Source organism: Melanerpes formicivorus, unplaced genomic scaffold, assembly GCF_026170545.1.
Source record: "Melanerpes formicivorus ecotype bairdi unplaced genomic scaffold, bMelFor1.0.p_v2 SCAF_2, whole genome shotgun sequence".
Taxonomy (NCBI): domain Eukaryota; kingdom Metazoa; phylum Chordata; class Aves; order Piciformes; family Picidae; genus Melanerpes; species Melanerpes formicivorus.
The window spans coordinates 27,775,786-27,798,410 of record NW_027142354.1 but is presented as its reverse complement, the minus strand read 5'-3'; the positions used below and the strand labels follow the sequence as shown (position 1 = coordinate 27,798,410).

Sequence of the window (22,625 nt, the reverse complement as noted above, 5' to 3'; positions counted from 1 at the left end):
ATACCACTGTTTTGCTTAGATGGATAGAATTTGCAATTAAGCCTCTCTTTGCTTAGCTTTGCTATTCTCACCATCTGCTTCTGGATATGAATTTTCACTGATTTGTTTGGTATACATTTCCAAGCTGTTTACAGAATAGTAGCCTAATGAGCTGATCCTATTATAGGGAAGGTAAAATTATGTGTTTTATGGGCCCTGGTGGAAACATACATACTACATGAACTGTTTATATATTCTTTGATATATTTTTAGAAGTAAAATGTTAAATCCCCAAATCAATGTGAAATATGGCACTCAGTGTATGAGTTGTTTTAAGTGAGTGCCACCAAACTGGGAAAAACCTGCAAAAGCTGTTCTTGTTTATAATTTTTTTGTGTTTTTAATACTGCATGAGTAATTACTAGGAAAATGATGTTTCTGTTCTAAAATACAACCCCACCAAAGCATTTGTGTTTAGGTTCTTTTCAGTTTCATTTCTCTAATCTGAAAAGAAATCCCCTCTCTTTCAAATATCAATTTGTCATTGAAATAGAAAGCTCCTCATTTTCCCTTTCATATTCACAAAATACGATTAATGATTTTGATTACCCAACTTGAAAGGGATCTGATATCCAGAGAGTTTTGAGCGTGCCTTTATTGGTATTTATAATCTAAACAGAGCAGACAGAGCAGTATAGATATCAGGTGACAAGACTGAGCGTTTCAGGTGACAAGCATGACCTCTGACATTGTTTGTAAAATACATGAATGGGTAAGGGAATGAGAAGGCAGCAGTAAGGCTTAAATCGCCAGAGGTTTGGAGAAAGATGATGGTCTATGACAGCTACTTAATAGTTACAACTTGAGCAAGTATGGCTCCTTGTCTCCTCAGTTGCTTGTTTTAGCCATCTGCAATGTCTTTTCTTGCAGAATCATAGAAATAGAGAATAGTAGAGGTTGAAAGGGGCCTCTCAAGATTGTTGAGTCCAATTCCATTGCTCAAAGCAAGGTCAGCTAGAGCAGATTGATCAGGGACATGTTCCTTGGGTTTTGAATGTCTCCAATGTATTCCAGCCTAGTCTAGTCCATTCCTATTCTAGTCTAGTCTATTCCTACTCTAGTCTAGTCTATTCTGTGATGGAGACTCCCCAGCTTGAGTTCTAGTGTTCAATTGCACTTACTGCAACAAATGTTTTATGCTTAAATGGAATTTCCTGTATTTCAGTTTGTTCATCTTGTCTCCACTTTTATTGGATACAACTCTAAATAGCCTTGATCTGTCATCTTTATTCCCCATCATCAACAGGCATTTATACACATCAGTAAGATCCCTCTGAAGCCTTCTTTCTCCCAGGCTGAACAGTCCCAGCAAACTCAACCTCTTTTTGTGTTTCAGATTTGCAGATCCATTAATCATTTTTGTGGTCCTTTGCCAGGCTTGCACCAATGTATGTACACGTCTTTCTTGTACTATGGTATCAGCCTTACCCAGAAATATACAGGCAGTAATTTCGGAAGTAAAACAGGAGTATCTGGAGACCTGGAACATACTTCACTGTCATTTAACAAGAAATGTCACTGTCATAGGAGGATCCATGTGTGGCTATATAGGGTAGAATCAAATCTCTGAGTGATTTCCAACTATATCTGTGAGCAGCACTTAAGGAAATTGTGCTAACGTATCAGGAGAGAGCTTCTGTACTGACAGTAGCTCTAATAATTATCAACTCTCAAAACAGACATACAGGGTCTATCAATCCTTGATCAACACATTGCATGTGTCTTGAATGTTGGTTCAGAAGCAGAATGCTCCAATTATTGCTGGTCCTGTTTAACAGCTGGTTGTAGACATTTTCTTCCAAGAAATTGTACTTCAGTCTCCAATGTATATTGAGCAGTAAATTTGGAGGTTGAACCTTAAAAATGTGACTCATCATACAGAACGTGTGATCTTTTGGCAGTTGAGTGGAGGTTTGGGGTTTTTTTGTGGGTTTCCCCCCCAGCGTATTTCAGCCTTTTTTCTCAAGGTAGATATTGGTAGTTGGCAAGGGTTAGGGCTGGGATGGCTAATAAATGAGTGACAGATGCTGTCTGTTAACCCTTCTCACTCATAGAGACAGCAGAAAAGGGACTTGGACCTTGCTGAAATGAAATGTAAGATCGTTGAACAGAACTAATTGTGATTTAAATTCTAAACCATGTTTACTTTAAATACTATATACTCTAGGGTTTTAAGTTTAGCTGCAAAATTTTTGTCCACAGTGCATAGATACTAAAATAGATTAATCTTTATTTCTACAGGAATCAGTTGCATTAAATGCTGACATTTACAAGAGCATAAAGATAAATTTAACAGCAACAAAAATTTTCATAATTTCATGAAAAATCCCCATGTATCATTTTATTAATGCCTGTATTTCATTTACTGAGATAATCAGCTGATTTCCACTCCTTCAAAGAGTAGTTTCTACTTAGCTTTTTCTGCTGGGTTTTAAGAATATGGAGAAATGAGGACTTTCTCTTTAGGTTGCTTATTAGCACTGGCTACTCACTGGGATCAAAGTTTGAAGTGAGTTCTCACAGTGAGTTCTCATGGCTGAAACTGGCTGTGAGCCATTTGTGAGTACTGCTACATTTCATTTGACGTTGTTTTATTCTCTTGAAATTTTCAAACTTTGATACAAATTAAATCAGTGTCATTACTTTCTGTATTTTCCAGTCCTGATGCTTGTTCTTAAGCAATCACAATCATTAGACGATTGTGTTTGTAGAGCTTTTTTTTAAGACAGACATAATCAGCAGAGTATACAATCATGGAATGGTGATTTGTTGGAAAAGACCTCTGTGGTAGTGAGAAAGTTCAATTCTCCCCACACACACAAACCACAGCTAACTCAGTCAGAGAAGCAAATGGAAAAGGCTGTATTTTTGCAAGCAGAATGAAATGCAATGAATATATACAAAACAGACAGTATTTACAGTATATACAAAAATATACAGGAAAGAACGTAACACAGAAGAGGAGGGTTCCCCCCAAAACCCCTTTTCCCACTTCCTTCCTTTTTCCAAAAAGGATTAAAGAGAGAAAATGGATATTAAGGGAAATTATGTTAGTTCAAAGCAGATGTTAAGGGGAAAAAAAGAGTTAGTTTCTTATCTCATTAGTCCAAGGTCAGCACCACCAAGAACAGAAGAAAGAAGGCAAATGCACAGCACAGGAAAAGCTGAACAGACTGAACTGAAACTAAAATCCTTAAAGTTAAATTCCTACTAATCTACCAATGAAATTCATTTAGAATTGTCTTTTCCTTTTTACACCAAAACATTCAGCTAGAGTATTCAGTAGCTGTCCTTTCCTTAAAGGCACAGCCTAAAACTGTCACAACCTCAAAGGTCACTGAGTCCAGCTGTCAGTCTGTCACCACCATGGCCATTAAACCGTGTCCTGAAGTGCTATGTCCACATGTTTCTTGAACACCTTCAAGAGTGGTAACTCCACCTCCCTGGGCAGCCTATTCCAATGCCTGACCACTCTTTTAGTAAAGAAATTTTTCCTAATATCCAATCTAAGCCTCCATGGCACAATTTCAGGCTGTTTCTTATTGTTCTGTCACTTGATACTAGGGAGAAGAGACTGACCCCCACTTCAGTACAACTTCCTTTCAGGTAGCTGTATAGAGCAATGATGTCTCCCCTCATCCTCTTCTCAAGACTAAATAATCCCAGTTCATTTGGAAAAATGTTTCTATAAAGTTAAAGGGTTTACTGTGTGGAGGAGTTAAAATCTTCTTCCGAGGGTGAAAGAAGTCAGATCTAGAATTGCTGTCTGCCACACTAACAACACTTGAGGCAAGTTAAATCAGAAAAACCTGAAACTGAACTTTTGTTTGTAAAAGTAGAATTTGGATATACCAAAGCTTTTAATTACCAGCCCTGTTACTAACTTAAGAAGGCTGAAAACTAGATCATGATGTTTTCAAAGAGGTAACTAAAAGAGCTAGCACTAAGAAAATGCAATGAAATTAACTGGAAGTCATATTGCTTGTTGATCCCTTGTACCCAACATACAAGACAATGGTAGTAAATGCTTAGCTTTCTTTAGTCAGAATTACTGTACTTCTAACAGCTGTTAAGCAGGGGGAAAAAAAAGCCAGGCAAAACTCTGATTATATGAATTACAGACTTTTTCCCCTCTCTTCTCTCTATTATTTAACACGATTGAAAAAATCAAGAGAACCAGATGGTTTTGCCATTTTGAAACTTAGTATATTGCCTGCTTAAGTCTGGGTCAGTGTGGCAGTTTTAGGCTGTGCCTGGGAAATTGTCCACAGATCTTGAACAGAAAGTAGTAGAATGTAAATAGATCACCATTGGATCCAAAAGGAAAATAATGATAAGGCCTAAGCAGTCCCACTGGTCTGAAAACCAACATAAAGTTATTTTGGTAAACTAACCATCTCTCTTTTCAGCTTCTTGTGCTCTGGCAGATACAAACAACTACTTCTGCTGGCTTGCTGACTATGGCAGCATTTCTTTGTTGTGGTTAAGTACTAACAAGCGACTCTCTGCTCTCCTCTTGTCCCTTGTACAGGGGGGAGGAAGAGGCGGAAGCTGTTGGTAACCCTCTGGTTTTATCCAGGGGGTTTCTTGTGTTGTTTATAAATTGTAAATATATGTAAATATTGCATTCATATATTAGATTGTAGTTTTGCTTGTAAATACAGCTTCATTTGCTTTCAACTGAGCTGGTCTGGCAACTTTATGTTGCAGGAGTATTTCAACCCACCACAGTTAGCAAAGAAATTTTACATAGTAGATAACTTGCTGTATATATACTCACATGTAGGAAATTGAACAAGGAGGGAAAGAGACCACCATGACTTTCTAGTCAAACTAAAGGGCAAGATGGGGCTACACAGGAAATGGAAGGAGGGACAAGCATACTGGGAAGAGTATAGGGCTGTTGTCTGTCTGTGCAGGGACAAGGTCAGGAGGGCCAAGGCACAGCTGGAACTGAACTTGGCAAGGGGTATAAAGAAAAATAAGAAAGGTTTCTACAGGTACATTAACCAGAAAGGGAAGGTTAAAGAAAGCATAATCCGCCCCCCCCCCCAGATGAGCAGCAGTGGGGAACTTGTATCAACAGACAAGAAGGCTGAGATTCTCAAAAACTTTTTTACCTCAGTCTTAATTGGTAACCTTTTGCCTCGTGGCTCTTGTTTGATGGCCCACAAGTTGGAGACCAAGATGACAAAGTCCCTCCCACTCTAAGCAAAGAGGGTCTGTGATCATCTAAGGAACCTGAAGACATACAAGTCCATGGGACTTGATGAAATACATCCCAGAGTACTGAAGGAAGTAGCTGATGTAGTTGCCAAGCCACTTTCCATGGTATTTAAAAAGTCATGAGACTGGAAGAAAGGAAACATCACACCCATTTTTAAAAAGGGTAGAAAGGAGAACCCTGGGAGCTACCAACCTGTCAGCCTCCCCTCTGTGGCTGGGAAGATCATGGAACAGATACTCCTAGATGCCATGCTGAGGCACATGGAGGACCGGGAGATGATTCAGGAAAGTCAGCATGGCTTTACTAGGGGCAGGTCCTGCCTGAGTAACCTAGTGGCCTTCTATGATAGAGTGACTATGTCAGTGGATGAGGGACAACTTATGGATGTGATCTGTCTGGACTTCTGCAAGGCCCTTGACATGGTCCCCTACAACATCCTACTTGCCAAGTTGGCGAGATGGATTTGATGGGTGAACTGTTCAGTGGATAAGGAATTGGCTGGATGGTCGCATCCAGAGAGTGGTCCTCAATGGTCTGAAGTCCATATGGAGAGCTGTGACAAGTGGTGTCCCTCAGGGGTCTGTACTGGGACCTGTGCTGTTTAATATTTTTATCAATAATACAGACAGTGGGTTTGGTTTCTCTCTAGCTCCATTCCTTGTCTATGTGAGGAGATTGTTGAAGTAGTCTTACCTCTACAGGGAAGCTAAAATCAGAAAATCATTATTGTGAAATTCTCTGATACTTTCAGCATGTTCATCTATGATTTGTCAGCAGAGTTTACACATACTGAATTTTAATGGTGCATTCGATACTGATATTTCTGATCAAGGAATAACCTTGAAGAAATTTTGAGTTCTCTACTGAGTTCTGCAGCACTGTAGTGACCCCTTATCAGCTCATCTTCATGCTGTCTTCTGTCCTACATAGGCTACTAATCTCCATTCTTAGTACTTTATCCTTTCTATTTTATAATTCTTTTTTTTACCTGTTTCATATATTTGAGTGCCATCAGGGACTGAGATGTAGTGCTATAGGATAAACAGTCTGCTTGTTTGCTACCACAAAATTCTGTGCCTAAAGTATTTGCCTGGATCAGACTGGGCACATAAAGAATACCTAGAATGTAACTACTAGAGATGCACATGTATCTTCTCTTCATCAACCTTAAATAATGTAGTTAGTATTTTTATAATACCCTTTTTTTTTTTTCTTTTAAAGTATTCTTTCCAGAACACTGACAATAAAAAAAAAAAAATGTTGGTTTGCTGTTTAGTTCAGAAGCTTTGGGGTACAGTAATTTAGTGTATGAGAATCTATATGACTTATTTGAACTGCACATTTGTATTAAGCCATCTATTTGTGTCAGAACATTTTTCAGGATTAGGATTAAACACTTTACACACTCCTTATTACAGTTTTTCTAGGCAATTTTACCATAGTTGGAAGTTTATTGAGTTTTCAACAAAAACAGAGGGTTGATCAAGACTCAGCTCAAGGGGTAGAGTAGTAAATGAGACAGAGAAGAAAATTTTCACTATTTTGTCCTTAAACTTGATTTATTGCATTGGAATTACTTAGGACGTTTTCTTTATAGATGTTAATTTAGTGCACTTTGCTTATCAGACAAATAATGAAGATATGTGAGAATATAATACCTGTAATCATAACTAGTGCTGGTTTAAAGCGGGTGTGAAGCTGCCATCAACTAACTTCTTCTTTGTCATTAGGCAAACTGATGTTTTGGGGAACACTGTCAATACGTTATCCTAAGTTTTAAACTCCTGGAAATACTGTTAGTATTTAACCACACTGTAAGCTTTGAGTGGAGGTTGTAAGGCAGATTTGTCTCCTCCTTCCACTTCCCCATTTCTCTTCCAGGCATAGGGACCCATGGGAAGACAGAAATTAGAAAGTACATGTGGAAAACAAATAGAAAAATATTTAGATGCCACCTAATCATTTTCATCAGAATATATATGTTCTGTCACTTGCTGAGGACAAGGCGGGATTCTGAAGGAGTTCTCAGTACTACTAAGAAGAGTGTAATTTGCTGCAAAGCAACAAACCTGTCATGTTATTTTGGCTATGCAGGCTTTTGCACTAAGAAATTATTAGTATTTATGAAACCTAAACAAACTACAGACATTTTAGAAGTTGATGCTTTCTGACTTCTGAATGCTTTGTTTCTACTGCTTTTTATTAAGTAAAATACAAGCTGGAGATTACTATACAAAAGCATGGTATTTTCTTCTTTTTAAAGGAGCATGAGAGCAAATCTTTTCTTTTGAAATTATTATCCTTATAGTTTTGAAACATTCAAAGGGTTGTATGAACACCTTTGGGCACCCAGAAGAAAACTGTGTACGTGCTTCTGACTGTAGAATGCGAGATGTCTTTTTCTGTTCTCAACGGTGAGACTGATTAGCATTGTTGTTTTCACAGGGGTTGTTCAGAACTTTGTCGTATACCCATGGTGGAATACAAACTTGACAGTGAAGGCACCCCATGTGAGTATAAAACCCCTTTCAGAAGGAATACCACTTGGCATCGGGTGCCGACTCCCGCTGGGCAGCCTCTCTCTCGTGCCTCTCCAATCCTAGGAACATCTGACAGACTGCAGTGCCAGCAGCTTCTCCAGCAGGCTCAGACAGCCATTCCTCGCAGCACTTCCTTTGATAGAAAACTGCCAGATGGTGCAAGGTAATATACTCTTTTAATTCCTGTCACTTCCTCAGTGTGCCATAATTTAGATGACTCTGCTTTCTAGAACTTGGGTATACTTAGTTTTTAAACCTTATTTTGCAGTAATTTCAATTCTGAGGCTGTATTAGAGAGCATTCACTGAGCCAAATTCCCTCTACTTGAAACGAGTGACTTTTGTTTGTGATGGAAGTGCACAGTGCTGAGGTTCCTACCACGGAGGACAAGTGACCTTTCTGTTTAGTCTGAAATCAGTAAAGTGGGAAACTGCCTTGTAACTTTTTGATCTAAACAATATCCTGTCCCTCACCTTTGGGTAGCCTATTGAGGCAAATAATGAATGTAAATAGAATTAACTCATCCCTTTAATAATGAATTATTTAATCTCATTACCAGGCTATTGGCATAGTTTCAAAGGGTTCTGTAACTCATTACCAGTCCTTATGCTTTGCTTTGCTTTTAATTAAAACAGAGCTTTTGATTTGAATATGTAACACCTCTTAGATGCTGGGATGGTATCCTTAAATGTTGTCTCTCTTCTAGTTTAATCACCATTCTTCATAAGATAAAAAAAATAACATTAAATTGCTGACTTGTAAATACTTTTGACCTTTGAATTATTTAGGGAAACCATAAGTCTTGAGCAGAACTCTGACCTTTGTTGTTTGCAATTATTTCTGCTTATGTCCTTTTCCCATTGAATAATGTAGCTATTTCCAAGGAAATACATACTACATGTTGAAAATATCTAATGGATACAAAAATATATGTCTTAAACAGCTCTTACAAATTCTGGATGAAATAATAAGAATACTTCTATTGCTATTCTATATCCCTTATTTAATAGAAAAGAATTAGTAACTTTTTACATTGTTTGAAACATATACAGGTAATAGTACTACATATTTGAAAACATGTCTATACCCTGGTCTGGGAAAGGCAGACTCCTAGCTATGAACATTTGATCATGTATATTCTCCTTCTGCCCTTTGTTCCTCCTTACCCCTTCAAAAAAAAAGGAGATGTGCCTTTCTGTAAGCATGTATATACCTTTACAGGACATTCCTAATGCTGTGTTACTGAAATTCTCAGTAACATCTAGCAAAAGCCAACAATGTATCAAATGTCTAGAAATACTTCAGGATTTATGGAGCTTTATTGAGCATACTGCATGCCTATGCAGAGAAAAAAAGGAGAGCTTTCAGACATAACACTCATTTCTAAAAAACTTCACAAACTTAAGTTTTGCTTCTCCTATAAGACTCAGGGAAGCTATGAAAAAATGCTGACAGAGGCAATCACTTGTAATGAAGAAATTCCTGTATCACTTAAAAGAAATGCAATGCAGAAGTGTTGGTCTGAAGAAGACAGGGTACAAAGTATAAGTCATGAAAAGTAAGAAAAATGATGAACTGTGGGGCTTGAAGCGTGAAGGTGATGATGGGGTTGAGTCCTTATGGGTAAGAATCGGGAGTAAGACCAGCAAGAGTGGATGGGTGGGCAGAGGCCAATGGGATGAGATTTAACAACGCTAACTGCAGGGTTCTATGCTTTGGCCACAACAACCCTGAGCGGTGCTATCGGCTGGGAACACAGTGGCTGGAGAGCAGCCAGGCAGAAAGGGACCTGGAGGTGCCAGTGGATAGTAGGCTGAATGTGAGCCAGCAGTGTGCCCAGGAGAGCCAGTGGCATCCTGGCCTGTATCAGGAATAGTGTGGCCCAGAGGGACAAGGGAGGTTATTCTTCCCCTGTACTCAGCACTGGTCAGGCCACACCTTGAGTACTGTGTCCAGTTCTGGGCTCCTCAATTCAAGAGAGATGTTGATGTACTGGAACGTGTCCAGAGAAGGGCGATGAAACTGGTGAGGGGCCTGGAACACAAGCCCTGTGAGGAGACGCTGAGGGAGCTGGAGTTGTTTAGTCCGGAGAAGAGGAGGCTCAGGGGAGACCTCATTGCTGTCTACAGCTACCTGAAGGGAGGTTGTAGCCAGGTGGGGATCAATCTGTTCTCCCAGGCAACTGAGAATGAGGGGACACAGTCTCAAGTTGTTCCAGGGGACGTTCAGGCTGGATGTTAGGAAGAAGTTCTTCATAGAGAGAGTGATGGGCTGTTGGAATGGGCTGCCCAGGGAGGTGGTGGAGTTGCTGTCCCTGGAGATCTTCAAGAAGACTAGATGAGGCACTTAGTACCATGGATTGATTGGATAGGGCTGAGTAATAGGTTGGACTGGATGATCTTGGAGGTCTCTTCCAACCTAGTTGATTCTATGATTCTATTCTATGAAGAGTGATATCCTGGTGGAAATCTGTGGCCTTTGGAAGAAGGGACAGGTCTCTCATGGGAACTATAAAGATGTTGTGAAGCTATGCAGGGAGAAAATTAGGAGAGCTAAAGCACAGCTAGAGCTCAATCTAGCTACAGCCATTAAGGATAATAAAAATTGCTTCTATAAATTAATTAACAACAAAAGGAGGCCTGGGGAAAATCTGCATCCTTTATTGTTTCCCTCTGCATCCATAAGTGACTAAGGATGAGGAGAAGGCTGAGGTGCTCACTGCCTACTTTGCCTTGGTCTTCAGTACTGTCCAGTTCCCTGGACACCCAACCTCATGAGCTAGGAGTCAGGGATGGGAATCAGAATGAGGTCATCACAATAAACGAGGAATTGGTCAGTGATCTGCTATGCTGCTCAGACACACACAAGTCTGTGGAGCCAGATGGGCTACATCAAAGGGTGCTGGGGGAGTTGGCAGATAGGTGCACCAAGCCACTATCCATTATTTACCTGAAGTCCTGGCTAACTGGGGAGATCCCAGTGGACTGGAGGGTAGCAAATGTAACACTCATCCACAAGAAAGGAAAAAAGGAGGATCCAGGACCTGACAGCCTGACCTCAGTGTCAGAGAAGGTCATGGAACAAATCACCTGAAGCGCTATTACATGCCATATAGAGAACAACCAGGGGATCAGGTGCAGTCAGCATGGGTTTATGAAGGGCAGGTCCTACCTGATCTCCTTCTATGACATGACCTGTATATTGCATGAGGGAAAGGCTGTGGATATTGTCTACCTAGACTTTTGCAAAGCCTTTGACACTGTTCCCCACAGAATTCTTGTGGACAAACTGGCTGCTCGTGGCTTGGATGAGCACAGGCACTGCTGGATAAAGCACTGGATGGGCAAACAGGCCCAAAGAGTGGTGGTCAATGGAGTTAAATCCAGCTAGCAGCTGGTCACAAGTGGAGTGCCTCAGGGCTCAGTATTGGGACCACTTCTGTTTAACATCTTTATTGATGACCTTGATGAAGACATAGAGTATGTCATCAATGAGTTTGCAGATGACACCAATTTGGTTGGGAGTGTTGATGTGCACGAGGGTGGAGAGGCTCTACGGAGGGACTTGAATAGATTGCATCCATGGGCTAACATTAATGGGATGAACTTCAACAAGGCCAAATGCCAGATCCTGCACTTGAGTCACAATGATCCCAAACAATGCTACAGGCTTGGGGATGTGTGACTGGAAAGCTGTCTGGCAGAAAGTGACCTGGGAGTTCTAACTGACAAGCAACTGGATATGAGCAAGCAGTGTGCCCAGGTGGCCAAGAAAGCCAATGGCATCCTGGCTTGTATTAGAAATGCTGTGTCCAGCAGGGGTAGGGAGGTGATTGTCCCCTTGTACTCAGCTCTGGTGAAGCCACACCTTGAGTATTGTGTTGAGTTTTGGGCACCTCAATACAAGAGAGCTGTGGAGGTGCTGGAGTGAGTGCAGCAGAGGGCAACAAAGTTGGTGAAGGGCCTGGAGATTAAATATTATGAAGATTGACTGAAGGAGCTGGGGCTGTTTAGATTGAAAAAGGGGAAGCTGAGAGGAGACCTTATTGCTCTCTACAACTACCTGAAAGGACATTGTGGAAAGGCTGGTGCTGGTCTCTTCTCCCAGGTAATTAGTTATAAAGCAAAAGGGAATGGCCTCAAGCTGCGACTGGGTAGGTTTAGACTGGGCATAAGGAAAAATTTTCTCATGGATAGATTGGTCAGGCATTGGAATGTGCTGCTCAGGGACATGGTTGAGTCACCAACCCTGGATGTGGTTAAGGGTTGCTTGGATGTGGTGCTTAGGAATGTGGTTTAAGGGTGAACCTTGTAGAGTAGGGTTATCAGTTGTACTTGGGGATCCTGAGGGTCTCTTCCAACTTGAATGTTTATGTGATTCTGTGAAAGGTAACTGATTGACAAGGTCTTCCACATGGGATGAGGCATAGTTTATGGCTTGGCAGAGAGATGGGCTTAAATCAGAGGAGTTTGAAGTGTGATTGATTAGTACTTATAAGTTGTCTTGCAAGAGTGAAAATGTATACTCAGCCTTGGAAAACAACAAAGAGATTTTAGAGGTTCAGAAACCTGCTATCAGTTTAGACAAATTGAAGAGTGCAGCCAGGGAGAAGCAGGTTGTTAAAACAGCAAGGTTATAGAAACTGACTTGAAAATGAGCTAACATTGAAGTCAGTGATAAAATGGTTTGGGTTAGATATAAAAGGAAGCAGTAGCAACAGAAATATGGGCTCGATACAAGAAAAGACAAGGAGCAATAATTCATCTGCTCTGTCTTGTAACTGTTAGGTGTCCAGTTCCTGATGTGAAATTAAAAACTGCAAGCTGGACAACTATGCCCTAGTATACAGTTCCTGAGGAGAGCTAAGCATTGTGAGAAAAATTGTCCAAATGTTTTTTCTTCTAATCCTTGTACTCAGAAGTGCAAGGATATCCTTGAGCTCTACTCCTGTCTTCACAAAATGCCTTATTCAGTGACAACTGCTCATAGTGAGTTCCCAATATTGACTCTTTAAGACTTGCTCTTCTTTTGTTTACACACTGTGTTCGTTCTTGAGTCCTTTGAGTTACACTTGTAGGTGAGTGTATGCTTTCACCTAGAGTCTGGAATCCATTCCTGAGAAGAGGAAGCTATAACGCTTCTGTAAAGCAACTGTTAAGCATTTGCTGATTAGATTAGTGTGGTTAGACATTTGTCCAGAAATGGGAGGCCTGGGATCTAGGCATTCTTCAGCCTGGGACAGTACAAACCAATGTCCCAGTTTTGAAGACAATGCCCTAAATATCAGTCTGAACACTGGAAACCCATGGAGTCTTAATTTTTCCATACCTTAGTGCTCATTAACTTAAGCTCTGCAAGAAATATGAAGTTTTTTGTGATAAGAAGCAAGAACATGCAATTGAAATCAACTATAGACCATAGACTATTTCAGTTGATTGAGAGAAGCCTGATTCTGTCAGTGTACATCAGAAAGACATGCTGAATAACTGGGCATTACACTAGTTCACACATTTTGTATGTGTTTGGCTGAGAAATAAAATATAATAGCTACTGTCTTTAAAATTTTCAATCAGAAGAGTGAAGTTGCTTATTGCACTTTCCCAAGGACATGAATTCATAAATCCTAAACTACCTCTTTTTACCTCTCCCCTGAGTTACAACAAAACAAAACACAAACCCACAATAAAAACAAAACAAAACAGCAAACACCAACCCACAAAAATACCACCAAAAATCAATAACAGGGATAAAAAACAGAAGGGAAGTAGAAGGAATTCAGGGTGATGTCATTGAAGGAGTCTGTGTTACAGTTATGGACTGATATACACAAAAGTGAAGGATAGGAGGGTGACCAAAACCCAAATTTGAGCATTGCATTTCAACTGTGTGGCAATCAAAGAAGAATTATAGACATTGTTAACACCTCAGGCTCAAAAGTTTAATAAAAGTTTAATACCAATGAAAATGTTTTCTTACTGCTCTTCTATGTTAAAGAAGCAATAAAATTTAAAAAAAAAAAAAAGTGTTCCTATTACTTCTTTGAAGCTAGTAATTACTATATTGAAAATTGGAGTACTTGCAAGCCAAGTAATTTCTGATCCATCACAAGCTTCCCACACATAAGTTTTTACATAAGTAATTCAGCTACTCTGACTTCTGAGTAATCCCACTTGTTCTGAAGTAAAGCTAGATGTAAGGAAAAGATAATTTGGCATTTAATGTCTCTCTCTATGTGCCTTTTAAAACATGCAAATATAATAAATAGTGCGCTTGTTCAAGTTTTATGAAAGATAAAACTGTGAATTCCAGCAATGTACACAATTGAGTGTACATGCTGCATCTGCAGTGTTTATAAAAAGGAATATATTTTTCAAAAGAAGCACAGCCCAATTCAAATCTGAAGCCCCACAAGTAATTCAGTACAGTGTTAATGACTGTAGTCACCATTGCAGAAGTTCTCCAAGCAACCAGTCCTCCTCCAGTGACCCAGGACCCAGTGGGAGCAGCCAGTGGAGACAGCAAGTTGGATATGATGGGTATTGGTGATATTTATTTTTTTTGTTTGTGTGTTTTAAATCATGCTATAGCTCCCATATGTCTTTCTGAATATCGGAGTTCTATGTAAACCATAGATTTATTTTCCAACTCCAATAGTATATGTTAAGATGTAAATTTGCTTGTCCTAAATGCTGCATTTTAAAGCCAGACTGCTTTAACTCTTTAGGACCAAATTGTTACAGTTCAAGTAAATAGGAAACAGTTCTTAGGTTTGCAGGAATGGAATAAAATAGCATCTTCTCCTATTGCTTCTGTGGCAGAGTATTTGGTTAAAACATTACCTTTCTATTTCTGAAAGGTTTTATTTCCAACTCTGCTTATTCTGATAGCATCCAGTCCCTAGCATCTCTGCTCAACAAAGTACTGCTCTTTCAGAGGTCTCTTCTCCATAAAAGGCTATTGCAGTATGTAGATGATTGTTTCACATCCCTGTTAATCTCTTGGTGCTGAAGTTTCGGAAGTAGGCTATCTGTGTATGGAAAAAAAAGCACCCCAGGATACTGTCATTGTAATAAGAATATTATGTGATACATCTGTTCTAAAATACTTTAAATGTATCTCCTTCTTGTATAAATATAGCTGCCAAAACCACTCTTGCTATAAAATCTATGGCAGTATCCACAGAGCACAATGCAAAAGCATTCTAGATTTGCCACACAGCTTTCAGAAGCTACTTTTCAGAAAAAAGAATATGAATATCAGCTTGATTCCTTGTCTGTAAGCTTAATATTGCTTTGGCATGACTGTGGATAAGATACTCCATGTAAGAGCTATATGTGCAATATCATGGAGATTCCTCAAGGAATTGCAGAATATTCCATGAAATCTCTGGCAGGTGAACAGATACCAATAATAAAAATAAAACTATAGCAATTTATACATATATATATTTTTTGTCAGTAAATACATGAAAGTGCATCTTGTGTAATTTTCCAGCACAGCTATTTCTAATAGCAACCTTGGTTTTAGTGTGTTGCTTTGTCAAATAATTTAACTTTCACAATACAATGCAATACAGTGGATCTGGCACTAGCCTTATGTGTTCCAAGAGTGAAAACCTCAAACAGAGCTACTTTCTTTGGGGCTTAGTTCAAAAAGTGGTTAAGCATATATTACCATACTTCTTAAGTATAAACACTTTTGGGTATATAGCCTCAATGCATTTCTTTCTTTAAAGTTCAATGTCTTTTTGGCCTGTTCATGCTTAAGTTATAACAGTATGCTGTTGAAAAAAAGTATGTAAATATTTGCATGCAGTGTTTGGAAATGTTAGTGTGCTTGCTTCGTGGGAGGGGATGATGATTCTTTAAACAAATCACTTACAGAATATTTGGGTTGAAGACTAAAAAGTGTTGTTATTCATCATGTAACTAGTTTCCTAGGGCTGGGGGGGAAATAAAATCTTAATTTTCTGCTTACATTATAAGGTGTCAGTCCCCTTTGCTTCATGAACACCATCAAGTTTCAGGCTCACTGGAGTGTGAAGGAGGCAGAGAACGAGAGGAACCTTTGGAAGGATCCAGACATTCTGGTAATAAAACCTACAGTATCTTAAAAATAAATATTCTTTGCAACACAGTGCCAAAATGCAGAGCTTTGATACACAAAAAGCATGTAACATAACGCTGAAAGCAGGGACTGTTGCAGACAGTCTAACAGAATGTGGTGTGGGATACTGAGATAGTACTTGGAACAAACTCCTGAACTTCAGAAAGCTTCATGAATGATGAAAAGCTGTTTGAGCTTTGTTTAATTATCATTGAAAAATTAGATCTTAGGAAATGCTGTAAAGATATACATCTCTGATTCCAAAGAGTGTGCAGGCTTGAAACCTGATGTTAAGCCATATGCATTTTTTTGTTGTATGGTATACTTCTCTTTTTAGCATTCAGAAATTAAAACACAATTATTTATGGCAGAAACCAAGTGGCATGCACCATCGACGAAAGTCCTGAGCTCCTACAAAGACCGGGCTTTACAGAAAGAGGGTAGTGGCAAGGAGTCACCAAACAAACTTTCACATGTAAGTCTCTTACTTTAATGTCATTCTGAACTCTAAAAATGTGAAAACCAAAACAACACCATGGGCTTAAAGAAATACATCTTAAAAATACATTTTAATAATTTATGAAGAGAACTGCGTGTTTTGGGAGGCAAAGTGTAGGTTGACCCATATGTGGGGTGAATTGGGTATGTTAAATCTGTGTTTTTAAACTAAGAACTCCAAGAATGCTTGGGTCTGGAGTGTTAAAGAGATAAAACTAGTGTAGTCTACACTCAGCTGTGCATTTGCATCTTCATTTATACTGACTTGCTTAATCTGTATTTCATATTTTTTAAAAAATAAAATGGTATTTACTATACAGTTTTTCATGTTGTGCAAAATACCCATCAGTAAGCTCTACAAAATTGCGCTTTCTGTATTGAGAATTCTGCCCAGATTTCTAGGCAGCCTCGCTTAGTGGCTTGTCTTCAGTAATGGCAAAACCCTCAGTGACGAAGTGGTTGGAAAGGACCCTAATGACATGTGCAATCCTTTTTTTTCAAATGTTTGTTATATGGAAAAACCTGCTATATGCAGTAGGAATATGTACACTATTTGTAGACTTACATTGGTAAGATTATGAGTCTAGCTTCTCATGTACATTTATATATTAGGAGAGTCTAGCTTGATTCAAAAACCCCAAAGTATCATAAGTAGAATCATGCTGTAGAATTATGCACATGAAGACAAAAATACTTTCTTTTACTTTAAGCCAAAGGTGTCAGGGAGCTACAGTGTCTATAACAATGAGTGCAGAGTACCAATACCAGAGTTAAGTGATGAGTTCGCATAACTTACAGTTTTATGCTAGTGGCCACTCTCATGCTTTTAGGATGGTGGCAGTCAGCGCAGAAAATCTCATAAAGGGCTTTGCGTATGCCCACATATACCTCTATGTAGAATCATAGAATCATAGAATCACCAAGGTTGGAAAAGACCTCAGAGATCATCAAGTCCAACCTGTCACCACAGACCTCATGACTACTAGACCATAGTACCAAGTGCCACATCCAATCCCCTCTTAAACACCTTGCTAAGATCATCAAGTCCAACCTTCTACCTAACACTTCCATGACCACCAGACCATGTCCCAGAGTGCCACATCTACTCATTTTTTTAACACATCCAGGGACAGTGACTCCACCACGCCCCTGGGCAGCCTATTCCAATGCCTGACCACTCCTTCAGGGAAGAAATTCGCAGAATCACACGTAGTTCAGGTGCAAAAGAACTATACTGTAAAAAGAACCAGCATTATTATAAAGATAATGCAAACAAAATGAGACTATTTGTTTGATGGTGTAAACCAGAAAATTGGCCATCACATTGTAAAGGATCTTGTGTATCCCCTATTTTGTTCAGCTCAATTTGCCACATGACCCTGACAACCAGTGAAATTCACACTGCCTACAAGCAAATGTACAAGAACTCTAAAATATTTAACCATTAGAAAAGAAGTCTATGCTCTCTCTTTTATCAGTTTTAACTTGGGGGAAGAAGGGAGAGGGAAAGGAGCTTCACTGGCTATCTTCAGGTTTCCTTTGTTCTCCTGGAATAAATACATTCCTGCTTGTTTTGATTTTACTTGGTTTTGTTTCAAATCTTGCTCCACAATATGGTCTTTAACAACATGTAACAATTAGAGCCATGATGAGCTTTCATGCAATAATTTCTCTTGGCACAAGGAAATGTGTAAAGTGATCCAAGCTACGGCCACAGTGAACTTCGAGCAATTCAAGATATCTATATTAATAGCTGTTGTTCGGATTCTCTGCTACCTGCAGCATCAGGAGGGTGCCTAATTTTGGGGGGATTCATACATGCAATACATCTTCTGAGACTCATGTTATGCCTTGAAACTCTTTCCCCCATGTGTTGTTCCACTTTGGTTGCAGTTTACATTTACAGTACAAAGTGACATCTCTCTTATCCAGACACCTTTCTCCAAGTCTCTCTCCTTGGAGAAACTGTTCATTGTATTGTTATCAATTATTCCATTGCTTTTAAGGCAACAGGCATCTTGTAAAGGTAGCTCTCCTCATATTTTGAAACCTCTTAATTTTCATATGGAAAAGAACTACCATTTCTGGAAAGGCTGTCATGTCTAATTTCTTTGCTGTCTGAGCCACAGCTGTGTTTATATGCATCTGCTGGGAGGATGATCTCTGAAATAGTCACCCTTGCATTTATTTTGTACCCAATAGATGTCCCATGTGCCCTTATTCTGGCTATTCTGTCAAATACATAATTCAACTCTATACAATTTCTTTAAAATGAAATTCACAGAACCCCCCAACTTCATTGACACAAATGCCAGATGTAGTTAGCTGACATGCTTCACTTAGAGCCCTCGACTTCAGTTACTTTCATCTGGTACACATGTGTTGCAACTGGTTTCAATTTAACTAGCCACACATAATAAGCTGCATGTTTTACACACACTGAGAAAAAGCCAGTGATAATCCAGTGTTTGATGGTTTTGAGACTTGCTGTAGATCTTATTTAAACAAATAATTACCAGTGCTTCTAGCTTTAACAAATGCTTATTTTAACTGTTCAGAAATTGAATGCTGTGGACATTAGGCAGGTCCTATAATCAGAAAATTCAAGTGTGATCTTAAATTTACGATAGAAGATGGAACTAGAGCCTTCTTATTTGCAGTGGCATCAACCTTTAATATGCAATTAATTTCATAGAAATGGATGGTGTAATTAGTTCTTTTCATAATTTGCAATTACAGCATGCTGTAAAAAATAATGAAGTGGTCTTTGAGTAGCACAACTCCAGTAATATTAAAATAAATATTTAACTTGAGGAGTGTCTTTTTTTGCTTATTTTTTTGTTAAGATTGGAGACAAAAGCTGTTCAAGCCACTCAAGCAGCAACACACTATCCAGTAATACCTCTAGCAACAGTGATGAAAAACACTTTGGTTCTGGAGATCTGATGGATCCTGAGCTGCTTGGATTAACATATATAAAGGGGGCTTCTACTGACAGTGGAATTGATACAGCTCCATGCATGCCTGCTCCCCTTCTGGCCCCTTTGCACCTTGCTGGCAGCAGGTCTGGAGTACATTGTCATCCTGAGCAGTGGACTGAGTCTTCTGAAACTCCTGGACCAGATGATGATCCAGCTAAAATGTATGCTGTTCACACCTATGCTTCTGCTATGTCTACCAGTCATACAGCTGAAGGCAGTATGGGAGACCTAAGTGAAATCTCATCTCATTCCAGGTATGTGTCTATTAAAGATTATGGGCTACAGAGGCTAACATATGGAGAACTTTTTTGTTGTTGTTATTCACAAGTGCACTTACCTCATTTTGACTTTTTGCTGTTTTTAAAGGCCTGTTTGAGCAATTTTGGGGCAACTTTAGATCAGTCAGTCTCAAAAGCGTAACTATTCCCCACTCCCAAATCTGATGGAGACTTTATATGTGACCTTTGTTTTTTAAAGTTGGAAAACATCCCTGAGCAGATGTGAAGATTTTTTAGGAAAGTGCAACAGATTGCCTGGGGGTTGATGCTATGGGAAATCAGAGAAATTGCAGTGGACAATTATTACAGATAGGGATGGACAATTTTTTCATATAGTAGAACTGCATTACATACTATTCCCCCTAATTTACAACCTTGTGATGATGTATGCTTTACGAGTTTGTTTGTTGATCTTAATTTCTGGTTGGTTTTCAGCTCTTTTGTTACCAATGGAATGTGTGTATGGTACTTCTGTTGCAAAGCAAACTTGGAAAGTACACATTTACAACTGGTTGCCTTCGTATCCCAATTTCTATTTTGTTGTTGGTCTTTGTATTAAGATTTTTATTCTGTAAAACAAAGAAGGAAGTTGTTCTTTCCCTCTGATTCTTGTTTGTAATGTCACTGAGTACAGGAAAATAACCAAATAATATCTTATATTCTCATTTTATGTGTACTCACTCTAATTTGTATTTCTTTTTGGTTTTACACAAGTTATAGAAGAATGTATAGGCCCAGGCTTTTACAGGCATTTAATTCCTTTACTTCAAAAATATTCCCTTATTTGAAACAGTTACAATAGAAGTCTAAATTCCTCTGCATAATGTCCATATTGTTAATCTGATACATATGTCACATTGTGCTTTACTGTTTACTTCATCTTTAGATTTCAGTTTTTCATAGCTGAATTACTTTCTTCATCACATATTTGCAAGGATTGCAAGCAAACAAGCTTTTAACTTCACTCAGCTAATTTTTTTTTTTCCTGCAAAACTTCATAATCTTGTTTATACTTCTTAGGGAGGAAGAGTGAGGAAAGGATAGAAAATAAATTACCTTTAAGATTAAATGCACATACTAACTGTGGTCAAAATTATTGATCTATTGCCTTAATGATTCAACTTGATTCCACGGTAGATATTTTAATATGATCCAGAGACATCTATGCATGTTCATTGATTGTATTTGGCTCTGCATAGTCAGCAAAGTATCCATATTTGTCCTCTGTGAATTAATCTAATGCTTTGGGATTTGGATTAAAAGATAGTACTGTGTTTGATTTTTTTGTAAACTAACAACAAAAGTTAGGAGCTGATACTTCAGGTTCCAAATACAGTTTTAGGCAAGGCACTTGGTTTCTTAATGCTTTACTTACTTCACATCCAAGATGGGAAGAAATTTATTCTTCAGGGAAGTGTTTGCTTTAGTTAATTTTAAATAATTTTGAGAGTCTTCAGTAGAGGTTTCAATAGTGCTTACTAGTGTTATTATTATTGATAATAATAAGAGGTGTTACAATTAGCCAGAGGACTGTTTGAATTGAAATTTACTTCTGTTAAATTCTCAACAACAATGCATGAAAACACAGATTAAATGGGTGTGAACTGGCAAAAGAAACATGAAGTTAAAACATTTAATTTTTATAATTAAAAAGATATTTGAGGTAATTCCCTGTGTAGTTCTTGATGAAAATTGAATTATGTCATTAGGAACATATGTACATTAAATTTCTCAAAGGGCTTTAATGTATATTCGTGCCAGTAGGTAGAAAATTACTGTACCAGTATCTGCATACCAAATGAAGCATTTCTGATTTAACTTTTATTTTTGTGTTTTTTTCCTTATTTTTAGTGGGTCACACCATTCAGGAAGTCCATCCACACATGGCTCTAAAAAGAGTGGCTCCCTAGATACCTCCAAAGTCTACATAGTGTCGCAGCATAGTAGTCAACAGATTTCTGGGTCAGTTTCAAAACCATACCATAGACAAGGAGCAGTGAATAAATATGTCATTGGATGGAAAAAGTCCGAAGGAAGCCCTACACCTGAGGAATCTGAAGTTTCTGAATGCCATGAGTAAGAGCTATGTTTAACTTTATGGAGGAAGAAGGGTAATGACAATAAATTTTAAAATAGGATAGAAAAAGCAAAAAAATTACAAATTCTGCTTCAATTTTAAATGTATGTTTGTTTGTTTTTTCCTCTCTACCTTTGTGTAGCAAATGTACATGCCAAAAAAAAAAAAAAAAAGAACAAAAGAGTGCACAAGATGCTGTTTCCTCCTCTGTTCTATCCAGCTGCATCTTTTCCAAATGTCAAATACAGCAAACTGACATAAATTTGTGAAAGTGCATGTAGGCAAAAATGTATGGCTATGACAGACAGCCTGAATTTCCACTTTGAATCTCTAGGGAACAATTGGAGAGGTACAATGTTATTAATGTCCTAAGGACTTTTTCTACAAATCTTCAGGAGCTTTAATTACTTGGAAAAAAGTTTGCTTCCTGATGTTTCTATATTAAACCTTAGTACCATATTGCCTATTACATCACCTAATCCACTACAGAGGAGAAACATGGCCACAAATGAATTGGTGACCTATGGTAGATAATTTTTTTAATTTATTGCCATTTAGGGTATTTTAGTGATTCTTCGGTATATTTTCTGACTTTGTTCTTAATTAGTAGGTACAAACTGGTGTTTAGTATCCTGTAACAGAACAATTAAGTATGGGTGTATCCAACTCACTCTTTTTGCAAGACTCTATAAAACGTGCAGACTTCAATAAAACGGCAAATTTTGGTAACAAGTGACATTTAGAAAAAATGAGTAGTTCTAATGAACAGCTAATTGTACAGCTTAACCCAGCAATAGCTCAGAAGAAATGTGTTCTTCTCAGGTGGAAGAAAAAGTCTTGCAATCATTGTAAAAGATGCAGTGTCCAGTTCTGGGCCTC

At 38.5% G+C, this 22,625-nt stretch overlaps 1 protein-coding gene across 6 annotated transcripts in view; it reads left to right on the top strand.

The window, feature by feature from the left end:
• Nucleotides 1-22,625, top strand: part of SIPA1L2 (signal induced proliferation associated 1 like 2) — a 131,629-nt gene that overhangs the window by 84,723 nt on the left and 24,281 nt on the right. For all 6 annotated transcript variants that reach the window (XM_068154314.1, XM_068154304.1, XM_068154332.1 and 3 more), the window contains 6 exons: nucleotides 7,712-7,969; nucleotides 14,259-14,342; nucleotides 15,792-15,895; nucleotides 16,284-16,387; nucleotides 19,257-19,645; nucleotides 21,521-21,745. In XM_068154314.1, the coding sequence (XP_068010415.1) occupies nucleotides 7,712-7,969; nucleotides 14,259-14,342; nucleotides 15,792-15,895; nucleotides 16,284-16,387; nucleotides 19,257-19,645; nucleotides 21,521-21,745 (1,164 nt within the window). The remainder of the gene's footprint in view (nucleotides 1-7,711; nucleotides 7,970-14,258; nucleotides 14,343-15,791; nucleotides 15,896-16,283; nucleotides 16,388-19,256; nucleotides 19,646-21,520; nucleotides 21,746-22,625) is intronic.